Consider the following 19,399-nt stretch of genomic DNA (forward strand, 5'->3'; position numbering starts at 1 on the left):
TGATCCTGTATTTCCTCTCCCTTTGCTTTCTGAGCTCCATTCCCACAGGTGTCTTTTTAGTCCTTTCTACTTCCCATGCTTACTCCCATCAGAGAAGACCTTTGCTCATGTTGCTTCCTCTCTCTCAAAATTCTCTATACTCCAGTCTTCACTTAGTTAGTTTCTATTCATTCTTTCAACCACTGCTCAATAGCAATTCTTTGGAAGTTTCTTCTTTGATCTGCCTACTTGGTTATATTACTTTGTTAATACCATGTACCTATCCTTGATGGCGCTTGTTACAAATGCAGTATTATATTAATGTTTGTGTACTGATTGATCGAGTGGTCAGTCAATCCATTTCCTTCTCCATTGGATTAGAGCTCAAAGAGTGTAAGAATAATATCTTTCTATTTTTCTCTCTCTCAATTGTTTTCCTAGTATCTAGTTTAATGCCTGATCCACAGTAGTGGTGTAATAAGTATTAAGTTGAATGCATAAATCCGTAGAGGTTCAGTGACTTTTTAACAATTAGCCTGCCTCCCTTCATACCTCCGAGAGGGGTATCAATAGTAAACTGTAATCACTTCCCAATTAAGAGTTATTCTCCTCCCCACTTCGTATCACTAGAACAACAGGTGGAGGGGTTCTGATCCTGTGCCAAGGTGAGAGCCTTGATGACTGCAGCAAGTCTTCCACAAGTCCCCCACTTGATGTGACTCCATTTGATTACTAGCTCAGTAATCACAAATGGATTAGAACTAGCTGGGACTGTCTTGTGACTGGGTAATTAGGGGGCTGACTTCCCTATTTCTTGTTTGATAAATAAAGAGAAAACACTTACATAGCAAAACTCCACAGTAAGTGCTTCATAGGTATTTGTTGAATGAGTAAATGAAGAAACAGAACTTAGAAGAACTAAAATATCATAAAAAATGTATAGACAAATGACTTAAAATAGCATCTTCTTTACTGTGTACAATACATCAGAACAATAATGCCCAAACCTTTCGCGCACAGAAAATGAAAATAATTATAGCACTCTGGGTCCCTGGACAGGACTGTTTACAGTGGTAAGTGCCTAGTCCAAGGGTTTGTCAAACCCAGGCCTGATTGGGGCATGGAACCATGGAGGGGATTAATCTCTCAGCACATCCATATCCTATTTGTGGATGTGGTACAACAGTGTGCCGCAACCCATCAATTGGGAAGTTCTGAATCAGAATGCCATGGAGAAACGTGGATGAATGACCCAGAGAACTTTGGTTATCACTAGGTTTTTTTGAGGGTGGCTAAGTGATATTCACCAAGAAAAGCTATCTACAGTAATACTTTAAACACACATTTATAAAAAAGCTAAATCTGGATCTGATTCATTCACTCCCTCACCAAAAACATATTGAGTGCCTAGTATATAAAGCAGTACGCAGCTGGGTATTAGAAAATAAAAATGAAAAGGCATGACAGACCATACCCTGAAGGAACTTACTGAGTAGAAGGGAAGAAAATAACCAAGCAATAATTATTGTAAGAGATCTATGTACAAAGAGCAATGAAAGTAAAGAGGAAGAAGTGTCAACATCTGACTAAGAGGGTCAGAGAAAGCTTTGAAGATAAAACAGTCCCAGCTCTGAGGATGAGGTGGGCTTGCCAAATGGACTGTGTGTGAGCTTGCATGTGTGTGAGGAGGAGAAGGTGCAAGAGGGAACAGTAGGGAAAACACACTCTTCATGCCTAGAACCATGAAAAAGAGCACAGTCTGTTCAAAAAACATCTAGTCAGTCAGTAGCAGTGTATCAGTTATAAGATAGGAGAATGGTAAAAAAAAAATACAGTAGACAGATCACACAAAGAGTCTTGTGTGCTGGACCTGAATAGGCAGTAAAAAAAACTGTCAACAGCCTAATCCAAGGCAGTAGTATGAAAGATGAATTGGAAGGGGAAAAAACTGGAGACAAACTTACTAACATTCCCACAGGGAGATGCTGAGTGACTGTACTAAGGCTGAGGTAATGCGAATGGAGTAAGAGGGATGATCAGTAGGGCTGGGAGATGACTTGTGACTGGAGCAGATTCAAAGGCAGGTGGATTCATCTTGAAGGACATAATCACTCACCTGAATGACTACATATTGCACTCAGTTGGTTACTGGGCTGGAAACCCAGAATTTCAATACAGACACAATAAAGGCAGTTATCATCTGTATGTTCCTGTAGTCCAGTGTCTTCTGTGCTTTCTAAAAACAGAGAAGCATCTGAATGGATTGAATTCATTATTTCTGTAAGACTCATCTGCTGTCGTAGCAAGTGAAAAGAGTTTTTTACAAGACCTCCAGTTCCAGATGGAAGACCTGTGCGTAAGTAAATATAAAACATAATCTGATGAAGATGGTATCAATGACACCTCTTTCAAGGTGCCTTAAACTATGTGAAATTTTAAAGAAGGGAAATTAGGGAAGAAAACCAGAACTCCTTTTATGATTCAAAATCTAACCTTAACTGGGGAGAAAAACAGGATAATTTGCTTTAAATTATGAAAATAATTAACATCAGCAGATATACTTATATTACTTTAATATGGGGTTTTAAATACAAAATAAAAAATTAAGATTATACAATTAGGTATCATTTCAATTCTTAATATTTGTGTAATCAATTCTTAATATTTGTGTAAAGAAAAGTAATAATTCCGAGTCTAAAGAGGTCCTTGTTAAGAAAAAATCATCAAGATTTTAAAGCTTTAAATTTGTGGCTGATACGCATATATTAATTAAAATACCACAGCTCATAGCAAAGAGAGATCATGTAATGTAAAAGTACATTTTTCTCTCTCTCCTTTCCCCAAACAGCTGTTGCTTAGACCTATGAGTGTAAGTGTTAAAATTTTTTCACGTATTATTTGTTTAAAATAGAAGCAACTGATCAGGTTTTTGTCTTCTTGAGAGGCTTGGTACTTAGTTGGAAAAACACTTTAAGTCTCTCGCAAAAAAATACTGTGGTTTAATTTTAAATTGACTCAAACAATTATCTTGCTATAATTTTTTAAGTTGACCCAAAAGTAAGTATACCTGAATTTTTAGTGTCATCCTACTTAAAAGAATTTTCTTTTTAATATAAAGAGAACAAAAACCATGCATTACCTCCTGCATCATGGGCAAACACTCTTGCACCTCGATCATCATGTGGAGGTATGTTTTTTGCCTGAAAATAGGGAATATCCTTTACCTAAAATAGATATAAGTCATGGTAAGTCCTGTTATAAAAGTTCACTTTATGTATATTAGCAAAATTAAATGAAATGTAATTTAAACAGAATTACTATAGCACATGAACCTATAATGAAAAGATACTGAAGAAGGTTAAATCACCAAAACTTGACAAAATAGCATAAAACCCGTAAGGTCCTTATCTATTCTTGGTGACTTAAATGGATATTAAAATAATTATTTTAGAATTTATCTAAAATGTTTTTAGACTTCTAAACAAATGTGTATTCTTTAGTACTATCTACCTTCTAGAGATTTGTGAGTATTTCGTGGGATTAGCATAACATGTGGCTGCCATGTTTGGGATAAATAGGATCAAGGATTAAATAAAACAAGGAATACGTTGTACATTTCAAACTTACACAATGTTATATGTCAGTTATATCTCATTTAAAATAAACAGTAAGGAATAAGTCAAGTGTGACTAAAAAGCAAGATTAGGCATTAAAATTTCTATAGAGAATATACTGATAAAGACATCAAACAAGATGCTGATTTAGTGTGAGGAAAAGGATAATGTGCTGGGGACTTAGCGATGCTAAATAGAAGAGCATAGAATAGTTGAGAAAGGTGAAATAATTCTCACGGTAAAATTTCTTTAAATAACACTGCCAAAAAATACCACCTTCCCCCCAATTAGTATTTTCTCTAAATTATAATTTCTAGTAAGCAGTTATAGAATATGAAAAAAACCGTAAACCAACTCATAAGAAAACAATAGAATTTATGATACCTGGAATATATCATTGATGTCTACTGGAAGAGCAAGACCAATATAGTCATCTGAGCTACCATATGTTGCACTGGACACCATGGACCTCACTGAGGAGGATCGCTGCAGGGTATTTTGGTTAATAGGACTTAATAAATCTTCTTTATCTAGCGAAGCATAACTTAAAGCTTTCATAAACCTATAATACCATTAAAAAAACTATATTAGTTTCTTGATTTGTTATAGCAATCATATAAAGAATTATAGTTTATTTTCATACCTTCATAAAAGAAAAGAAGCTAGTCAAGTACTGAACAGTGCCATCTTATTTACTGAGAACATATGAATACTTGAAAATATTTCTCTTATAAATTGATATATAAAAGGTCATCGGTAATGTTGACTGTTGACCAAAAACAACTGTTATGGTCTCCCAGGTAAAAGTGAAAAGGTGAGCAATTAAGATAAGTTTCAACGTCTAGCAGTAAAAAATAAATAAAAATAAAAAACTGACCTCAGAAAACAGAGGTATTATCCAAGAACTAACTTCACAACCATTTGAGACTGCTAGATTTGCTATCATACAAGTAAGGGCACGTCTACTAATTCTATTTAATATTATTTTATTAAAATAAGGAGAATCACTTATTCTTTATGTGGTAATTACTTTATCAACATAAGATTTTGTAACACAGAAGACAGACACAAAACAGTAAAAATGGGACTCCCCTGGTGATGCAGTGGTTAAGCATCCACCTGCCAATGCAGGGGACACGGGTTTGATCCCTGGTCGGGGAATGCCACAGAGCAACTAAGCCCGTGCGCCACAACTACTGAGCCTGAGCTCTAGAGCCTGCGTGCCACAATGACTGAAGCCCGTGCACCCTAGAGCCCGTGCTCCGCAACAAAAGAAGCCACCGCAATGAGAAGCCTGTGCACTGCAACAAAGGGTAGCCCCCGCTTGCCACAACTAGAGAAAAGCCCGTGTGCAGCAACAAAGACCCAACACAGCCAAAAATTAAAATAAAGTACACATCTAAAAAAAAACAGTAAAAATGGTATCATATATAAATATTACAAGACACAGCTTTATACGAAGCATTGATATTTCCTCAGTGCATTCCTTACCAGTGATTCCATAACATGGAATAATGACATTTCCATAAGATACACCTTTCTTATACAGATTTTTATTCATGCAACAGACATGCTAAAATATTTATCATACGCCTGCTTTGTATATACAAGGCAATACCCAAGGTTCCACACTATATGTATACTGCTATTTGAAAACTCAAGTCATTTAAAATGTAGTGACATACCCTGATATTAAAACGAAGAATTATTTTGAAAAGAACACAAAATAATGTTTTATAAATAGTAGCTATTAAAATTATCATAGCAAACCCCACTAATTTCTACGATTTCCACCTAAAAACCACTCATAATTGAAATTTACAAATTTTATAAAATAGGTCAGTAGTTTTAAATTGTACTCTGTTATACCTCTGTGATTCCACAGAACTCTTCAAAGACTACTGGAGTGAAGCGGAAGGAATTATTGGAATACTCACCTCCACAATACCTATTTCAACCAGAATAGCTCTGTTTTTACATATTCTATGTATTGGGTTTCCATAGCAATGTTTTTGTGAAGAAAGGTTTCTCTACTTAAAAAGCGACATTTAAAAAAAGCTTAAAACCACTGATCTAGTCCAATCTCCACTAGATTAGGCAATTGAGGCCTACATATTTCAAAATTCATGAACTTTACCATACAGATTTACCACGGTAAACAATTGAGAGGTTTGCCTGGGTTTGTTCTGGATTGATGAGGCTTGCAAAACTTTTGAATTCAAAGCAGATGAGACATTACAGAATAATTTATGGAACTTTTTCCAAGTTCATTCATTCAGTGCCAGGATTAGAACTCAAGATTAAGGATTCCTACTTCAGTGTTTTTTCTGCTATGCCCCAAGGAAATATCTCAGTAAGATATGTTTTTTAAGACTGCTGGATTCATGCTAACCATTATACCATAGGTATCAGTATGACTACTCTTCTAATTTTATAAGAAAAAAAAAATCTTCTCAGCCTAGATTCCAAACTATTATTTTACAGTAAATGTGTAGTTATCGTCCATCGTTTTCGTTTTCTCTGAACTAACCAAAGGAAACAAGTGGGAATAGGAAGACTAATGTCTACACAATTTTTTCCTCCATGGAACCCAGTACACAGTTAAGTACTAAACACAGTTTGAAGAATAAGTGACAGATTTGATGAACATGAGATTTTTGTTAAGCCTTCATGCCTCTATACAGCTGCTTCTGTTTCTCTTGACTGCTTTTTCTTTTTCTTTTTTCCCCTCCCAAGAAATTAAAAACATCTATTAATCCTTTATAGTGCTGATAACTTGGCATTTTATTCCAGGAGTAAAATTTCCAAATATCCTTCTCTTGATCTAACAGAGAATACAGGAAATAAGATCCGACTGATTAGGAAATAGTGATTTGGAATAGTTGTTGTTTCTGGTTTATTCTAATGAATATTTAAGCAATGAAGCTTTTTATCTGTGCTTTAATCAGTTTAGATAGAAATGCCTGCTTCAGTGAGATAGAATAACCCTAACTGGGTAGTTCAGAGTTAACAGCACTTTGGTTATTGTACTGAGCTCTAAGATGGTGGTACTCTTACTGCTTATTTTGGTGTGCTACGTTACTGCCCCTGGCTGAATGCTACTAGCTGCTGTAGTCTCTGAGTTTCCAAATACTTTGTTGTAGTATAAAAGTTTCCTCCTTTGCCACCAATTTTATCAGCTCTCCTTTCCTATCACAGTGTCCCTACCAGTAGAAGCTTGTAACTGTTGCTTCTATAGGCCTGAAAATCTGATATACAAACTTGTTAGAATAAACATCAACAAACTACGAATGTGGGTCAGAGGTACTTCCTTTGAATAAAATTTGTGAAGTTCACTGCATAGGTTTATACTAGTGAGCTGTTGGGAGGGATGAGGCTGTCAGGTAGATAAGATGTTACTGCATAATTTATGAGATTCTACCAAAGGGAATATAATTTATTATTTGCTACAAGGGATCTCTTCTACTAAATGTGTTAACATTCCTGAAACAAAATTGCTTAATAACTTAAGAATCTGGTTATATAAGAGCCAAATGGATTACATGAAAGAAATAACTCTCAATAATAATAGTGATGATGATGATGATAACGGCTAACTTTTATTGAGCGCTTAATATGTGCTAGGCACTAGTCTCAGTACTTGACAAATACTAATCTATTTAATAAATGAAAATGAACAATCTAAAGAAAGTTTTTAGAAGTATTTGGTCCAACAAAAAAAGAAGGTATAGAAATTTTTGCAACAATAAAATTTAACACTGCATATCTTTTATAGGTAAAATCTACTACTTTGACCAGCTTGATATAATCTTTAGATATGGCACAGAAATCTCCCAAATGCTCCTGAGCACAGGCAAACTGCTACTGCTGAATTCTGAGGGCCAAGTAATTCATTTAATGTTCATTTGGTTCCTACTTAATAATCACAGCTACTTAAACTGAAAAGAATTATACTGAAATTTTCAGTTATCTTAAAAAAAAAAAAGTCAACTTTTGGAGCCTTAAATTGACCTACCTGAAAAGGTTGTTTGTTATTGTAGGTCTTAAGCTCCTGATTCCCCCGACATGCTTCTTTTTAAAATCGATCCTTGCAGAAGCGAGAAATAAATAAAAAAAAGCTTGTGACTTATGTGTCATTGTAAAGCATATATGTTTATTTTCAGGGCCTAAAGGAGTTTCTTTTCCCCCCTCGCAGCTGCAAGAATCCATTTCAAATCATATCGGGTAACTAGGAGCTTATAGCCTACTATAGTAAACAATTATAATAGGTCAGTTCTGAGGTTTACGTAGATGTAAAACCTGGCTAATGCTTTACATTTAAGTCTGTTAAAATGCAAACATTATTGTTCATTTTAAAATGTATATTTGCTCACCTGCTTGGTGTTAACCTGGACTCAAAGCTGTTGGCTTTCATGGTGATGGTATCAGTAAACAGCACATCTTTTGCTGGAGACGCCAAAGCTTCAGAATGAGATAAGGATGGATGCATTCTTTGCTGCTGTAATCTTTTCAGTGTAGCGTAGCCAAAGGCATCTCTAGAACTTGTGTAACTAAAGTTACAGTCTGCTAGACTTTTAATTGTAGCAATAGAGGGTGCTTTAAGGGACTGTGCTCTTCTAGGAAGTGTATGAGAAGAACCTGGAGGCACCAGGGACACTGAGTTTGATTTAGAGAGAGAGAGATGGTTAGACTGTGGCGTCAAATAGTGGCTTGTCTTAACAGTTTTAGTACTTACCACAGTACTCATACTTCCACAGTCAGTGTCCACAGTCGTAGCATCTACACCTACAGTCTCTCGTGAAGGACTTGAGCTCATTGAACTTATGCCACTTGTTGTAGTGTCTGTATTAAAACTTTGGCTACGTATCTTCATATGTGAGCTCGCTGAACTTTCTACAACTAATCTCTCTCGGCTTGTGTTTTCTCTGTGGTTCTCTGTACCAAGACTCTTGGTGAATTTTAAGTCATTCTCTCCAATACTTGGAGTACTACCAGTGTCTTCAATGTGCTTATTCCCAACAAATGAAGTTTCTAATTGTAATGTTTTCTGTACTGTGGATATGGGTGTGAAATCATCACTATGATTAAAGTCAACACTGGGCTCTGTAAGCGTTCTGATCCGCCTGTTGCTTGTCTTATTTTCAGATGACAGTTTCCCTCCTTTTGGATCACTGCTACTACGATGTTTTTTATTAGGCAAAGTAAGCGAATTTAAGATACGATTCTTCACAAGTTTACTAGAAGCAAAGAAAGGGAATGAATTTTTATCCTTCATAGGTCCAGATCGATCATAAAATGCCGGCTCTGCATCTTCATTGATATCAAGGAAAAATGTACTAGTAGAGCTGCTGCCAAACCGGTCATCTTCCATTATGAACATACCTATGATCAAAGGATTAATAAAAGCAGATAAAAAAGGACAAATAATCATAGTAACTATTAGTGACATAATTCAGGAAATTTTTGTTTAATAGTCACCTGGGGAAAAATTTTTCAAAAATAAAGAGTTAGACTGCTGAGCCACATAAAAAGAGCTTCCTTGAGACCCAGAATTTGTCCTTGAATAAAATATAAAATTTGTCATTATGATGATCTTCTGTTATTTCCAAAGAAAAACTATAGAACTCATTATGTCGCAGCTTACATAAAGTTTCTTTTGATTATCTCAGTGAGTTTCCAAAACCTCCAAATATTCAAGATAAAATTAAAGGCAAAAAGGAGACTTAACCCTGGATATTTACTCAGTTGGTACAGATTCCTGGTGGTTTATTCCTCAAATCACAATAGGCAAGAAAAATCAATCTTATAAGAAATGAATATCCAATCTTAAGCAAACTATACTTACAAAGAACCGAGTCACAACAGTTTAAATTCATGTTTAAACAAATTATATTTATTTCTCACTTTGCCTTTGGTATTAAGAAACTCATCTAAATTCAGGGCCTACCTCTAATAAAAGACTCAATCCAGGTGCCTGATGACATCTATGGGATTTTATTCTATTTTTACTTTAAATTTTCTGTTGAATAGTTATAAATTACTTCAAATATATTCTGAAAGAAGGCAAAATAAAATCTTAAACTTGCACACTGCACTGTATTTCCATATTTTGCCAATTCTAAGATGCACATTTTTCACACTTAAAATAAATCAGCATGCATCTTGCAATAGGCAGCATTTTTTTTTCTTAAACAGTGGTGTATATTATAATTTATGGTATCTTAGATCTGGTGAAATATGGTTTGATAAATATTGCACTATCTTCTTTAAAAAAAAAAGTGTCTTAAATTTTCTGCACCTAGAAGCATTTAGCACAGGGTTTAAAACCACAAACCATTTTTCATTTAATTGATTTTTGATACTCCATCTTTTAACAGTTTCGCTAATTTTAAAATTTAGCTCTTCTTTCAAAAATGAGTATATGAATATAATATCTCTTAAATATATTCTAGTTCAACAACCCTATATCTGAAAAATGAACAAAAGATTATTAGGTAAATGAAGAAAGTAGATGAATAAACATTTACTTATTAGAAATTGCAAAAAAGGGGAATGGGTCTTCTGGGACATGGCTTATTATTTAACTCTGTAAGTAGGATTTTCCAAGGCCTATTTAGAAAGCAAAGAGAGAGAACAATGTAGGTTGGTAGCTATACTCCTTGTTGTGAAAAGATATGCATTCTCCAAGACGCTATTACTGCCAAATTATCTCATAGAAAAGTAAATTAAGAATGTAAAATTCATTTAAATTTCGATATCACAAGTGTTAGTTTCAGCTAACTTTATATGACCCTGTCACAATACTCACTTGATGGCGCAGATTCACTTTCACTATTATGTCTAGAGCTGGTTGACTCTGAGTTCAAACTCAGGGTGCTTGGAACAGATGAGAGTTCATTACAGAGTTGTTCTACATCATCTGGAACCACTGGCCACAGATGTTTGCGACTGTGCCTTACAGCATCCCAGTTGTGACATTTTAGAATATCACAGCCTTGTTTGGTTTTGGCTATGAGCCCAAGCACATATACACAGGTCCTGTAAGTAAAAGATGCAGTAATGACAGTTTATAATTCCAAACTGAGATTTCTTAAAGCAACCATAAAATATTAGTTTGCTATATGTACATTTGCGTTTTCTTTAATAGCCATTAAAAATAACATGAAAACCTTCATAATAAAAATATTAATTACAAGGAAAAAATCTAAAAGAACATATTGTGATTGGGGAAAAATATATATACATTAGCTTTTCTGAAATAAATTTGGAATATTTGCACTAATGGACTACTAGATTATTTGGACACACTATACTCTCACTGTTTATCTGCAAGGTGAATGTCAATATTACAATGATAAGAATAAAATATCAATAATATTAATAAACAAGTAGTTCCTTAAGATGTTTAACCTGATGCACTGAAAAACTGCAATCATAAAATACTCTTCCCTCACACCCATCTAAGAACAAAAATATACACTTCAGAAAGATTTCTGAGTTAAATGACACACCCTCTGATGGAAAGAACTTCACACTGTTTTGCAAGTTTTAGTATATCTGGAATCACATTTTCTTCCTGTAGCAAATTGAGACCCCAATTTGATGAGCCAATATTTCCCTAAAAGAAAAGAAATCACATATCAAATATATTTAGAAGGCTAACTCCTTCAAGAGATTTGGAAAGCTACCCAAAAATACAAAAAATTTAACCACGTCTATAAGAGAGAAAGAACTGTGAAAAAAACCTCACATAAGGAATTTTAGGAATTAAAGTTCCATTTGTCTCAGCAAGAAAACTAATAGTTTAATCATTTATTTTCCAACATAGAATAATATTTAAATGGGCAGGAACAATCTTTGTTTTAGAATACTAATCTAAGAACACGTTCCAAATAAAATTATTTTTATTTATTTAATATTAACAGGAAAATGAGTAAAATCTAAAAATTAAGAAGATCTTACAGAAGTGTTTATTACAAACCAAGGCCCATAGAGATGCTTTCAGTTTTTTAATTTCTTCCCATTTATCCAAATCTGGTGTACGGACACTGTGACAGAGTTCTGTAATAATATTCTGGAGAGAGAGAAAAATACCATATGATTAACAGTATGTCTTTAACATATTTTCTTATTGTATCTTAAAACCAATTTAAGGTTTGTATTTAGTAATTTCTGCATATTTAAAATCCTAAAATAATTTTATGTCGAATTTCTTAAGAAGCAGCATTAGGACATGGCCCTGAATTCATATACTAGAGTTAGAACTTATTAGCTAAGTGGCCTGGAGCAAGTTACTTAATCTCCCCATGTCTTGATTTCCTAAACTCTGTTTCATAAAGTTTAATGATTTAATGAATTATTACATAAGTGTAACAAAGTACTTGGGACTTAGTATTAGAAAAATGTTAGCCATTAACGATCATTATTTCTTTTAGATAGAAAATAACAAATTAACACCTAGACTTTATCATACTATGTAGGTAATGACACTGAGAAAATCATTTAAATTTTCAGTGAGTATTAAAAAAATTAATATAAAGATACACACCTCAATAGTCTTCACAGACAGTATAAAAATACATGAAACTGTGGAGTATATTTATGCAAAACTTTTGCTCCTGAAATGAACACTGATATGAAAAGGAACTAAACTGCTAGGTTACTATTGTTCAGAAACACACACAAATACTTCTATAACCATTCCTAAAATAAGAAAAGGGTTACATTTATTGAAAACACCTAGTAGCAAGACATATTCCCAGCCAAAATCTGGCGTGCATACTATACTCAAAGAACAACTGCTTGTCTAAGCCTTACATTACATGAAATATATGAAAATAGTGAGGCACTAACAAACAGCAACTGATACTTTCAGTTTGTTGCTCACCAAAGGTAACTGAATATGTTTCAGGTTCAGTTTAACTTCCCAAAAAGAGGAATGAAGAAACTCAATTTTTCAGTATGTTTTTACTAAGGCGATGAACTTCCCCAATGAACTAGAAAGGAAAGAACTCAGACCTTCACTGGATTACTTACTCTACATAACAAATTAGCTATGCAAATAGTCACATGCAAGTCAGGGAAATACATGCAAGCCAGTAATATCTCTAAGGACTGCAAACAAAGAATGCTAAGTCAATTACAAGATGGATGGCTTTAAAAGCAACTATGCCACTGACTTTCTGAAGGCTTTTGAGAAGTTTTTGAAAAGATAATACTTTAGCAATACTAAGATTTTTCTACTACTGTAGCTATTTAAAATAAGCAAATTATGTTTTTACCTGTACTTCCAACAAATGACAGCCTGTTTTGTGGTGTACCAGTTGTCCATAAAGGTGTACAGGTAGGTAGACATGAGGTCGCTGTAATCTAGTATAATATAAAAATGATTGATATACCTATTGGTTCATTTTAAATAAGCTAATTTAAAAAATGACTTATAATAAAGTAATAGATAAACAGAATTAGACATAATCACTCAGCATAAATAAAAATATGGAGGTGGAAAGGCATGAGAATTCCTCTAGAAAAATAATGGTTTAGCTGGTCTCTGAGTAATGCTAAGAGAACTAAGACAAGAAAGACACACTAGGGTAAGGACATGGAGGGATCTGAACACTATGCTATATTAGTCAGGGTATTCAAGTTATGAATGCCACTGAATTTTTGAACATTCAATGCTGTGCTTTAAAAAGACTTTTCCTATGTCAGTGTAAGAAACAAAGTAACCAACAACTCAGAAAACTTCAAAAAGTAATGATTTATAATAATTTGGTTTTAAATTTTATGGTTGAGGACTAGCAATAAATTATTCCATTAACTGGACTATACCTTTGGTTACTCCGACGAACATAGTTGTCACCATCAATTGGCTTTCGGTAAGTAGTAAGTGCTTCATTAAGTTGTTCTTCAATCAAGTCAACATATTTTGAATTATATTCCTAGAAGATAATATTGTTTTAATTATATATATCATAACAACATTCACTAAATTTCTAATATGTTAGGTACCTAACAAAACTTTGGAAGCATAAATATGAGAAAAATGAACATCTTCATTTTTCATTTAAGAAATTTTTGAAAAGAGTAGATAGAACAAGGTATTATAAATGCAAATGTTCGATCACATCCATACCTATAAGCTTTCTGCTTACACTCTTTTCCTCATTTTCAATTAATATTTTAGGGTCCACACAAGTAAGCTAAAAAAACTTTTATCATATTTGAATTCCTGTCCCCATTAAAAAAAAAAAAGAACAGCTTTTTATTTATTTGTTTATTTATTTATTTTTGGCTGTGTTGGGTCTTCGTTGCTGTGCACAGGCTTTCTCTAGTTGTGGCGAGTGGGGACTACTCTTTGTTGCGGTGCACGGGCTTCTCATTGCGGTGGCTTCTCTTGTTGCAGAGCAAGGGCTCTAGGTGCGAGGGCTTCTGTAGTTGTGGCATGCGGCCTCAGTAGTTGTGGCTCACAGGCGCTAAAACAAAGGCTCAGCAGTTGTGGCGCACAGGCTTAGCTGCTCCGCGGCATGTGGGATATTCCCAGACCAGGGCTCGAACCCGTGTCTCGTGCACTGGCAGGCAGATTCTTAACCACTGTGCCACCAGGGAAGTCCCAAAACTAGCTTCTTAATATGAAACCTGAAGATATTCACTAGAAATTTTAAAAGGAAATTAACTGAGTTCTACCATTTTAGCACCTTTTGGTAAGAAACAATCTCTCTCCCTGCAAATCAGGTCAAATGTAAAAAATATTTCCAACTAAACTTGGAAAATTTCTAGCAAATTCTTTAAACCGAGACAGTCAATCACACCACCATCTTTATTGCAAAAGATATCCACTTTAAACTGTTTAGAAGGAATTGGTAGAAACTCTGAAAAGCAATTTGGCAGTATTTATCAAAACTTTACATTCACATACTTTTTGACTCAACAATTATACTTTAGAAATTTGTTCAAAAGATATATGCATACTTGCACAAGTATGCAAAGATATACATGCAAGAATACCCAGCAAACACTGTTTACAAAACTAAAAAGTTGGAAACAGTCTAAATGCCCACAATACAGGAGTGATTATAAAAATTAGGGTACATTGCTATAATTTACTATGCAGCCATTAAAGAGAATTAGACACCTCTAAATGCACAGCTCTGAAAAGATCTCTTAGATATACTGCTAAACAAAAAAATTAAATACAATTGTACTTACAGCTGTGAATGGATTCATTTGTATTTTTATATGAAGAATATATACTTATAGATGTACAAAACATCTTTCAATGCATACAAAATATTAACAGACATTATCTTCAGAAAACATAGAAAAAGGGGGCAGGGAGACATTTTTCATTTTAAACCATTTTAGACTACTTAAATTTGGTGGGTTACCTTAACTCCCTACTTAGAGACTCTAAAAACTTACTTTTCCTGCTTTTCTTTTAGGTTCTTTACTTTGCAAAAGTAATAAAAGATTTTAATTATATTATCAGCATACCAAATTTCTACTACTGCTACTACAACCACTATATTACTCTATATACTATACTACCATAATCTCCTCTATACATGAACATCTCAGTACAAAAATTCTAATTAAGGAAGGTATTTTGAGCTTTATGCAGGAATAGTTACATTCACGTGGTATTGCTTGGTTAGTCTTTTGACCAGTGGCATCCATGTGGAAAACAATAGCAAAGTTGAGGGGTATGGTTTATAGCTATGAAATGCACTGAGTTTCTGATGTGGATCATCTTGAGGATTCTGCCCAAAAGGACCTACTGGAGGTGCAAGAAGACCCCAAATGAGGGTGAACCTCTAGCTACTAGGAGGTATTTTAAGTAGGCAGCCAGAGGAGCCATTGATCCAGTCAAGGGAACTGCAAATGTAATATCCCCAGAGTGAGGTCTTTGAGGAATTCATGAACATAACCCTCGAGTAAAAGAATCAACATCTGAAATCTGCCCCGCTCAAAGCTAACAACCCCAGATAACAGTTCCATCAGTTGAGTAAGACTGTCCATGACCCTGTACCCCCTCCTCCTCCTGCTCTAAAGCTGGAGAGCCTCCAAATTTGCAGCTAGTAAATGGGGAGGAGATAAATAACAGAGTGATGAAATGAACCATATCCTCCCTCCATTGCAGGTTTCTAAGTCTATACCAAGCCTGGGCTAGGGATGAAAGTTTTAAATTGAATGAGTGAATTTTCAATATTATTCAGGCCTGGATGCTTTATTACCTAGAAAAAGAGACAGTCTCAACTTCATCTTGGCATGCTGCAAGCTACTGGGAGGAAATCACATATAGTGGAAAGAGCATGGGCTTTGGAATCAAAAAGTGCCCCTGTTCTGTTATTTTCAAGCTCTGTGACCTAGGATAAATTAGCTTACTCATCTTAGCTTCCACATTTTCATTCACAACATAGAAATAATACAAAAACATTTCACAGGGTTGCTGTGAGGATTAAGTGAGGTAATACTTGAAAGGCACTAAGTTTAATTGCAGGCAATCACTAAGTTAGTTCCCTTCCCTTTCTCCCTTTCTCTAATTAATTTGAGAGAGTAGACTATACTGTCTTTACTTTTACATCTCGCATTTACTGCCTAACTAACTGCAATTCAGCATCTGTTTATAACTTGTTACTGAAATTGCTCTAGCAAAATTCACCAATGACCTGTCACCTTTAACAGGCTTTTTTTCTAGTGTTCACCTTACCTGACCTCTCTCAAGAATATATACCACTGGCCTTTCCTTCCTGAAGCATCCTTTAGTGAAGCCACGCTGATAATTTTTTCCTCCGTGTCCCTGTCCTTTTATTCCCCTCATTAAAGCAGAGTGTTCGGGCTTCCCTTGTGGCACAGTGGTTAAGAATCCGCCTGACACGAGTTCGAGCCCCGATCTGGGATGATCCCACATGCCGCAGAGCAACTAAGCCTGTGCGCCACAACTACTGAGCCTGCGCTCTAGAGCCCGCGAGCCACAACTACTGAGCCCGTGTGCCACAACTACTGAAGCCCGCACGCCTAGAGCCCATGCTCCACAACACGAGAAGCCGCCACAATGAGAAGCCCGCGCACTGCAACGAAGAGTAGCCCCCGCTCTCTGCAACTAGAGAAAGGCTGCACACAACAACGAAGACTCAATGCAGCCAAAAATTAAAAATAAATAAAGTTATATATTAAAAAAAGCATAAAGTAAAAAAAAAAGCAGAGTGTTCTCTAGGGAGCAATTTCCAGTTTTATTTCTTTGTTCTTTACATTTTCCTTGGTGCTCTTACTCAATTCAAATTTCAATTACTACTAATTCACTGACAACTCCCAAACTTCTATCTTCAGCTGATATCTGAGCTCCAGATCCACATTTCCAAATATTTTCTGGATACTATCACTTGCCATACAACAGGCAATACCAGTTCAACTTATTCAAAATTCATTATCCTCATTGCTGCAAACCACCTTTTGTAATCACAATCTTTTAATGGTATGCCATTATGTATTCAGTCATTCAAATCAGAAACCTTAAGTGTCAAGTGGGACCCCTCATTCATTACATCCAATCAGTTCACAAATCCTGTCCATCTTATTTCAAACATGTCCAGAAAATGTGTCCCTGACTATTGAACCTAACCACCACTGAAGTCCATGCTCTTATCAACTTTGCTTCTAAACTAGTCTCAGTATTCTTAGATTCCTTTACCTTTGATGATCAAACTTCTGCTACTACACTGTGATCTTTTTCTAAAGTATAGCTCTATGAATATTCTTTACACTTGTAAAGATTCCCCTACTTCCTACAAAATTGAAGTCCCTTAGTATGACATAATGTGGCTTATAAAAGCCTAGTTCTAATTCTAATCCAATCTAGTTCTAATTCACCATTCCATCCTCATCTTGCCACACCCCACTTATCCCAGCCCCAACCGCACTGGAATACGGCTTTCCTCACAAGTCTGTGAAGTTTCAATAACCTATACAGAGTTATTATTCTGCCCCCTCATCCTTGAACATCCTTCTTCCAATTTATTTGACTATTTACTCCTCAAGACCACTTCAAATATCACATCCTCTCCTCAGCCTAACATTTTTTTTGCTAATCCCTAAGGCAGAATTATTAACCCTTCTTCTGTTTCCTTATACACGACACATGATTTTGTTATATCAGTTAATATTTTGTACCTACTATCTGAAAGTGCTGTACCAGATTTGCTAAGCAATTTCCTAATATAATTTGTATAATAAGGTGACCAATCTTATTATGGTAACTAGTTTAAACATCTTCTACTTAGAAAATAAAACCATCATATCTCGTTTTTTTTTTTTTGGATGCACTGGGCTTCACTGCTGCAAGTGGGCTTTCTCTAGTTGTGGCCAGTGGGGGCTATTCTTCATTGCAGTGTGCGGGGCTTCTCATTACGGTGGCTTCTCTTGTTGCAAAGGATAGGCTTTAGGAATGCAGGCTTCAGTAGTTGCAGCACGCGGGCCCCAGAGTGCACAGGCTTCAGTAGTTGTGGCATGCGGGCTCAGTAGTTGTGGCGCACGGGCTTAGTTGCCCCACAGCATGTGGGTTCTTCACAGACCAGGGATCGAAGCCATGTCCCCTGCACTGGCAGGCGGATTCTTAACCACTGGACCACCAGGGAAGTTAAAAACTATCACATCTTTATTTTAGTTTTCTAATTCACCAATTACTGAAAGACTTCAGGCCTGAAGTTGTACACTTTATAGTTATAGTATTTTTTCCCTTTTTTTTCTTCCAGTTTTATTGAGATATAATTGACATACAGCACTGTATAAGTCTAAGGAGTAAAGCATAATGATGTGACTTACACACATCATGAAAGGATCATCAAAATAAGTTTAGTGAACATCCATCATCTCATACAGATACAAAATTAAAGAAATAAAAAAAAATTTCCCTTGTGATAAGATCTCCTAGGATTTACTCTCTCGACAACTTTCATATATAACATACAGCTGTGTTAATTGTATTTATCATGTTGTACATTATATCCCTACTACTTATTTATAACTGGAAGTTGGTATCATTTGACTACCTTCATCCAATTTCCTCTCCCCCCATACCCCACCTCTGGTAACTATAACTATAGCTATAGTATTTTTTAAAAATGAGAATATCTTATGAAACATGGTTCAATATAGACAATATAAATAATGATCTGAAATAATGGAAAATCTGAAAATCATTTACATTAGGATTGATTATTCCATGAGTTTCTAAGATGCTTTGACAATTTACAATGCGTCAAATGAAACTGAAGTCACAGTGATGACCACCTAAAGGAAAGCTAGGAAGTTAACTAATACCTTCAAACTACCCCCTTCTTCCTAGATTTCCCTATTATATACAACAGCAAGAAGTTTGCTCTCAGATTTATGAAAAGTACACCTTAAAATAAAGTTTAATTAGATTATTATATCTGCTTGGTAGAACTGCTTTATAATCTTCATTTAGGAAAATTGTTTTAGTTTCATCTTAAAAGGGGTGTGAAAGGAACCCAAGAATAAAAGAAATGATGGTAAGTAGGGTTGACAAATGATACCAATAGATTATATCAATTAAATTGAAAGCAAAATTTCAACAGAATTTACACAAAATCAATAGTTCACTATAAAATAACTATAGTTTAAAAAGTGGATAAATATGAATACAAATAATTATACAGAATTTTAAGACTTGACTTCACATGAATGTTTAAATATTTAACTTTTTTAGTTTCAAAATACTGACTATATTTTAAAAATCCTCTAAATTCACAATCTATTTCCCAAGATAAAAAGATACAAATTGAAAC

At 34.9% G+C, this 19,399-nt stretch overlaps 1 protein-coding gene across 5 annotated transcripts in view; it reads right to left on the bottom strand.

Moving 5' to 3' along the window:
• The window catches only part of RICTOR (RPTOR independent companion of MTOR complex 2), a 121,842-nt gene that overhangs the window by 12,064 nt on the left and 90,379 nt on the right, over positions 1 to 19,399 (bottom strand). Inside the window, exons 26-36 of one of the 5 annotated variants that reach the window (XM_060092831.1) lie at positions 13,425 to 13,534; positions 12,875 to 12,962; positions 11,575 to 11,667; positions 11,105 to 11,211; positions 10,402 to 10,631; positions 8,814 to 8,975; positions 7,967 to 8,054; positions 7,609 to 7,680; positions 3,978 to 4,155; positions 3,119 to 3,203; positions 2,096 to 2,329 (exon numbers count right to left, since the gene is read on the bottom strand). In XM_060092831.1, coding sequence (XP_059948814.1) covers positions 2,096 to 2,329; positions 3,119 to 3,203; positions 3,978 to 4,155; positions 7,609 to 7,680; positions 7,967 to 8,054; positions 8,814 to 8,975; positions 10,402 to 10,631; positions 11,105 to 11,211; positions 11,575 to 11,667; positions 12,875 to 12,962; positions 13,425 to 13,534 — 1,447 coding nt within the window. Of the gene's footprint in view, positions 1 to 2,095; positions 2,330 to 3,118; positions 3,204 to 3,977; positions 4,156 to 7,608; positions 7,681 to 7,966; positions 8,976 to 10,401; positions 10,632 to 11,104; positions 11,212 to 11,574; positions 11,668 to 12,874; positions 12,963 to 13,424; positions 13,535 to 19,399 lie in introns of all 5 variants that reach the window. The other 4 variants (XM_060092829.1, XM_060092827.1, XM_060092830.1 and 1 more) reach the window with 4 other exon arrangements.

The sequence above is a fragment of the Mesoplodon densirostris genome, chromosome 3, assembly GCF_025265405.1.
Source record: "Mesoplodon densirostris isolate mMesDen1 chromosome 3, mMesDen1 primary haplotype, whole genome shotgun sequence".
Taxonomy (NCBI): Eukaryota; Metazoa; Chordata; class Mammalia; order Artiodactyla; family Ziphiidae; genus Mesoplodon; species Mesoplodon densirostris.